Source organism: Arachis ipaensis, chromosome B06, assembly GCF_000816755.2.
Source record: "Arachis ipaensis cultivar K30076 chromosome B06, Araip1.1, whole genome shotgun sequence".
Taxonomy (NCBI): domain Eukaryota; kingdom Viridiplantae; phylum Streptophyta; class Magnoliopsida; order Fabales; family Fabaceae; genus Arachis; species Arachis ipaensis.
Genome location: NC_029790.2, coordinates 15501713 through 15508432, shown reverse-complemented (window position 1 = coordinate 15508432; position 6720 = coordinate 15501713). Strand labels below are relative to the sequence as shown.

Here is a 6720-nt window from a genome sequence, read left to right as displayed (position 1 = left end):
GTGGCAGCGTTGAACACCTCACACATGTTATTGCAGACATTGTAAACCTTTGGAAAGTCCTTGTAGTGAGCCCTAGTCCATGCCTGCCTAGAAAACTTGTCTAAATATGCCCACGCCTTCTCATTCACCCTCTTTATAAACTGCATATGCCCGTTGAATTCCTAGACAGTCATTGCTCTAACACACTTCCAAAGCAAACTCTTCAAGTGTGAGTCCTTCCATTGTTTCTGAAAGTTTTACCAAAGGTGCCACGCACAGAAGCGGTGATGCGCACCTGGCATAACTTCACGCAATGCTGGGATTAAACCCTACAAGATAACAAAGTAATCACCTAAAAACCTGAGCAAATAACAGATTCTTGATTTTTACCAGATATATAATAATAAATTGAAAAATAGGGTCTATTTTGAACTTATGCGCTTAAGGATTCTTAAATTCTGCAATTGCCATAACAATAGTATATAGGTTACCATATACTTAAATTCTTAAATTCTAAAGTTCTTAAATTCCTAAATTCTGCAATTCTCCAAAATAGTCCTTCGAATTTTGTTCATTAATCCAAAATGGTCCTTAAAATCATTTATCGTGCCTCTAATTGAAGCATATAGGTTACCTTCTGCATGTCAGAGATGAAGCACCAACCATGCTCTGTCTGATCTCCAATGTCTTCATGCAAGGGCTCCAAGAACCACTTCCAGTTGTCTTTATTCTCAATATGAAAAATTGCCCATGCAATTGGGTACACATGACTGTTCACGTCCTGACCCATGGCGCACAGCAGCCATCCTCCATAATAGGTCTTCAAAAAAGCCTCATCAAGTCCTATCAAGGGTCTGCAGCCACCCACAAAACCTTTCTTGCATCCATGCAAACACACATAAAACCTTTCGAAGACACCTTCTCCGTTAGGCATTGGACTAACACCTAACTTGACAGTTGAGCCCGGCTTAGATCTCAACAGCTCCCCTGTATAATCTCTGAGTTTAGCATATTCAACAGCTTCATCACCCCTCACTATTTTCCTTGCATCACCCAAAGCTCTTGTAATTGTAGTCCTAGACAGTTGTATTCCAGTTTTTGCTTTAAAGTAATTAAACACCTCACAGTGTCTAAAAGCTGGGAGCTTCCTAACCTTCTTAACAAGTACATCAGTTACCCAAGACCTAGTTGCACATCTATTCTTAAAAGTTCTCTCACATGTATGATCATCATTAAAGGTCTTAATCTGCCAACATCCATTCGGTTTGCTATAAGAACAAAACACCATCTAGGGACAATCTTCATTCTTGCATACCACCCTACATCTAGTAGTATCATTTTTCTTGTACCTTACACCCCTACCCTCTTGCAATGTATAATTTCTAACCCCTTTCTTAAAAGCATCCCTAGTGGTAAACTCCATACCTAGCTCTAATCTCACATGTCCAAACTTGGCAGTATCATTGAAGATGAGATTCGCAGCTGGGTCTGCTTCATCTTCAGAGTCTGGTGGAGTCTTCAGTTCATCAGATTTCCAGCTATCATCAGAGAAAGACACTGCCATACAGATTCATACATTACATCACCAACAGAAACAGAATAAAATCAATACATATGCACATTAATTATAATATACGTTACATACATTGCAAGTTTTCTTCATTCTCATCATCATCTACCTCCTTCTCATAATCATATGCATCCATTGATGGGGGACGAGAAGTATCTTCATCATTAACAACCTTTTTCTTGCCTTTGTCATTGTCACTGGCAGTCTTCCTTTTTCTCCTATCGCTGCTAGGACCAACATCATCATTGTTGTCACTGCTTGAGTCCAGAGAGTCAAGTGGCATGTGTGGCTTGCATAAACTGTCCTCTGCAGACTCATAAGAATCAGATGAGCTATCAACATTCAAGTGAACTGGCTCCTTGCTTGCTTGTTTTCTCCAGCCTTGTGATCTTGTGATATACCTTCTAGGCATTTTAGTAGACGTGTTGAATTTAAAGTTAATAGGCTTGGATTGTTTCTTTGATGCGCTGTTTTTTTTTATTTGTACATTCTTCGTTGAGGGAGTGGGTTGAGACCAAACTTTCTGAGATACAGGTTTGGATGTAATGGGATTTGGTTGGGATAGAGATTTAGGGGACTTCGCCTGTGAACATGATTTGTGGCCATTAAAATTGAGGGCAGTTGAACTTCGTGGACTGGGTTTCGAGGGAGTGGGCTGGGAGGCAGTGGGCTAGGGGGAAATGGGCTTGGGAACAACGGGCTGTGTCACACTGGGCTGGGAGGCAGTGGGTTGGGGAGGGGGGGAATGGGCTTGGGAGCAACGGGCTGTGTCACAGTGGGCTGGGAGGGGGGCAGTGGGTTGGGGGGCAGTGGGTAGGGGACAGTGGACTTGGTGCAGTGGATTTCAGTTCAACTGGGATAAAGGTAACTGGTTCTTCAAGTTAACTTAATATTGTGCTAGTTTTCTTCACAGATTCAACACCTTCTACTCTATCTTCTTCCATGCCTTCCATTCCGACCTTCTGGCCTATAGCATGATCCTCCTCAGACAAATCCATTACATCAATTATCTCAGGAATCGAAGTTCCGTGCTCAAAATAGATGTGGATGACGTTGTTATTCTCATGGCAGTGCTTGATCATACTAATAAAGTCCTGGTCTACTTTCAATCTCCTAAGACCAAATTCCAACACATGTTTAGGCTCTAGATACCAACATGCTTTAGCCTTATCATACCCCAACTCTTTATAATAACCTGTTACCACAAACACGTCAAGATAGTCTTCATCAACTCCAACCCATTCATCATACAAGTCAGAAGTGTAGATAAAATTTTTCCCAGGATCTGTCTCAAATGCTCCACCATGGTGGAAAACAAGTTTCAATCGATCAGGCATCTGAAGTTTACAGCACAATGCACAAAACAGACAGGATTATTCATTTTGTCACAAAACAGCCATATTGCAAAGAACTAGAAATCAAACTATATTTGTAATAAGAATGCATATATTTACTTCCTATTGACTATAACTTAAACCAGACTATGATTTATGTGGTTACAACTCTCATATTAGAAACCCTAAACCCTAACATTTGCGCCATCAACAACCACAACACTCTAAACCACTCCCTTACATATACAACAACGCATTCACACATAAGTATCAAGAACCCTCAATGAAATACAAAAAATGGAAGAAAATGATCAAGTTGAACTGTTACCTCTTACCGTCGGCAGTGTACGAAGGTGATGCTTCGTCGATAACTTCTTCACTGACCGGAGAGAACAGATTCCAAGGATGATCCTCGGCGAGGAAATGTTGAGTGGGAAGTATGGGAGAATGAACGGACGTCGGAGAAGAGAAAGCTTTTCTGAAGTTTTGGTGGGAAACGTTGAAGTGGAAGGGGGGGACCAACAACAATTGTTTATTCAAAGGGGGAGAAGATGTTATTTCAAACGACGTCGTTTAATGGAATGCCCACATGGCAGTTAACGTTCCACATCAGCAACGTTAAGACGGCAATTTTGGGAGGGACTAACGGAGACGCACGTTTCTGAATTTTAGGGATTTATTTGGTCATTTAGAAAAATCAAGGACTGAATTGAATACCGATTTGAATTTAAAGGACCATTTTGAGTATTTATTCTTTTAATGTATGACTCCAATCTTAAAAACTATTTTAGAATTTAATTCTTATTATTCACGTAATAAATATAAAAATTAGTCATTTTTATTAATTTGACAATACTTAATTAAATCTACCGTAAATTTACATTAATATTATATTAATTTTTTTAATTTAAATTTAATAAAATAATAAAATTTAAATCTATACCAGATTAATCTTTAACCTGTTAAATTAGAGAATAATGAGAGAAACCAAAAGTATGCGAGGGAGAATAAAAAGTTAAAAAATAAAAACTAATCAAGTTGGGTTATGAATTATGTTTGGGCTCTAATGAAGCGTAATCCGAAACGGTTCTTCATTGAAAAAAAAAAGGGTGTGTATAAATACGATACATTTTGAGGCTAACAAAGTCACAAATACGTCAAACCTCAACGACAACGTGTTCAAGGTTTTGGGTTTTTGTTTTCCATTGACACCGAGAGACTCACTCACCGTTCATTCATAAACCCCAGAAACCTCCTTAGCTTTCTCTCTCTCACTCACTCTCACTTTCAAGTCAGTGTTCAGTCGACACCTATGGCTCCCGATGCTTCCGACGCTCTCGCAGGTTTCATATCTCTCTCTTTCTCTTTCTCTCTCTTCATATCTTATGAGGTTGTATTGTTTGTTCTTCAAAATGTAACTTTTGATGCAGTGAGGCAGAAAGTTCAGCAATTTCTGAACGCTGCTCGCACCGGCAATCTTGATATCCTCAAGAGTAAGAGCTCACTTCACTCCGATTCATTGTTCATCATCGCCCTCCAAACTGCACTAATCTTTTCATGCTTTTTCTAGATTTAGCGACTCAGCTGGACGAGTCCAAGGATTTGGCCAAGACCGTGGACTCAATTAAGGACGCAAACAAGCGAGGAGCCCTGCACTTCGCCGCCCGCGAAGGCCAGACCGAGATTTGCAAGTACTTGCTTGAGGAATTGAAGCTCCATGTCGATTCAAAAGACGATGATGGTGTGTGCTTCTCATTCTCATACACATGCTTTGCAATTGATGTATTTGAAGTTTGAACAAGCTCTTGCTGATTAGCAAGATTCTAACTTTTTGGAATTGGGATTGCTTTTCAGGGGAAACTGCTCTCATTCATGCTGCTCGTCAGGGGCACACTGCCACTGCTAAATATCTCATTGACCGTGGTGCTAATCCCACCATAGCTAGCAATTTAGGGGCTACGGCCTTGCACCATTCTGCAGGGATAGGTTGGTTCTGACACTGTGTGATCTTGCAAAACTATTATTAAATTTTGTTACCTGGATTCTTTTTTGTTCTGTGTTTTCTGACTTTGTTTTTGTAACTTTTGCTTTGTTGTAGGGGATACTGAGCTGCTCAAGTATTTGCTTTCTACAGGAATTAATCCTGATTTGGAAAGTGATGCCGGAACGCCTTTGGTTTGGGCTGCCGGTCATGGCCAACAAGCTGCTGTCAGTGTTCTACTAGAACATGGTGCAAATGTAAGTGTATCTGTATATTGCCTTCTGTTTGTTTGGGATTTTTGTTAAAAGCAGGAAAGAAAATGAGATTTTTCACACATCCCCCATAATCTTCAAATGCTTTCCTCTAGTTGATCTTTGGAGCTCCCCATTTTTGTAGAAGCTATGTAGTTTTTTTAACGTTTCATGTTGTTGGTATTATTTTGCAGCCTAATGCTGAAACCGATGATGGTATTACCCCACTCCTTTCATCTGTGGCAGCCAGCTCGCTGGCATGCTTAGAGGAGTTAATTCAGGTAACCAGACCATTCTTAAATTCTCAGTTTTAGGTTAATTGAATGTAAATGGTTAATCTAAACCGAAATACTAACTAGTTCAGCTCCTAAAAGGGAGTAGGTGAGAGATGGCAGGCACAAACTGATTTATTTATTTGTTATTACAACTTAACTTTTATGTACTGTTTTCATGGGTGTATTAGTATGTGGGTATATCTTTGTTGGTAACATGTTACTTTCTTCCCTATGATTTTTATCTTGTGCTTCTTTCTGGATCCTAATATTTGAATTTTATTGTATGCAGGCCGGTGCGAAAGTAAATATTAGTGCTGGCGGAGCAACTCCTTTACACATTGCAGCTGATAATGGCAGTCTGGAAATTATAAATTGCTTATTGAAAGCTGGAGCTGATCCTAATGTGTCCGATGAGGTGAGAGACAGATATTGTGTTATCTTTTTCGCTCATCACCATCTTTTTTTAGGAGCTTAGCAATCATTTAGTTTGTGTCTCCATGATCTATCCAAACTTTCAGTATCATTCATTTTTTTTGTCATTGTCAAATGGAGTGCTTCTGGTTGTTGTAAACACTGTGGTTTTGTTAATATTTGGAGTAAAATTTGAATCTGTTTGCATTTCAGGATGGTGTTAAGCCAATACAAGTTGCAGCTGCAAGGGGCAATCGTGGAGCTGTTGAGATATTGTTCCCCTTGACATCCAAGATTGATGCCGTTCCTAATTGGACTGTTGATGGGATAATCGAGTATATGCAGTCTGAAATTAAGAAGCAACAGGTACTGAAAGTCTTGAGTTCTCATTTTCCAATTGGTTTGAGCTACGCCATATCAGTGCTGCAGGAAAATCAAATAATTACAAAACTGCGACGGCAATAACTACATATTTCTTTACTGCGCCACTATTGCTTATAGCTTTTTCAGTTTCCTGAAGTAAATATATTCGTATTATATTATTTTACAGAGAAGAAGGCCTTGAATTTTACCATGGTTTTACAATTTTGTGCCGACAAACAGATTTCACTACTAGCCCTCTTTGATGTTTGTTTGCATTTTTTTCCTGGCCTTTTTTTTATAACTATTTAATAAAATGATAAGTACGATTTGCAGGATGAATCAACAACTAGCCGGCCGAAGGATACTACTGTGTCTCATCAGAAAAATGTCCCTGAGGTGTGCATTTCCTTTCTTAATTGCATATTAGTTTTACTATAATCTGTTTTATCTGTACTATTTAATGAATATAGCTGCCTAGTGTAAAAATTACAATACAATAAAATAGACAAGTACAATTCAATTATGAAAGTAAGTACAATTTATTTATGTTTAGTCA

The 6720-nt window shown here is 39.0% G+C and overlaps 1 protein-coding gene across 1 annotated transcript in view; it reads left to right on the top strand.

Annotated features, from left to right (window-relative positions):
- LOC107645801 (ankyrin-3) overlaps nt 4016-6720 on the top strand; it is a 3972-nt gene continuing 1267 nt past the window's right edge. The window contains exons 1-9 of the mRNA XM_016349919.2: nt 4016-4226; nt 4314-4376; nt 4454-4624; nt 4738-4869; nt 4982-5121; nt 5310-5396; nt 5680-5805; nt 6015-6167; nt 6498-6560. Of these exons, the coding sequence (XP_016205405.1) occupies nt 4196-4226; nt 4314-4376; nt 4454-4624; nt 4738-4869; nt 4982-5121; nt 5310-5396; nt 5680-5805; nt 6015-6167; nt 6498-6560 (966 nt within the window). The 5' untranslated portion in view covers nt 4016-4195. The remainder of the gene's footprint in view (nt 4227-4313; nt 4377-4453; nt 4625-4737; nt 4870-4981; nt 5122-5309; nt 5397-5679; nt 5806-6014; nt 6168-6497; nt 6561-6720) is intronic.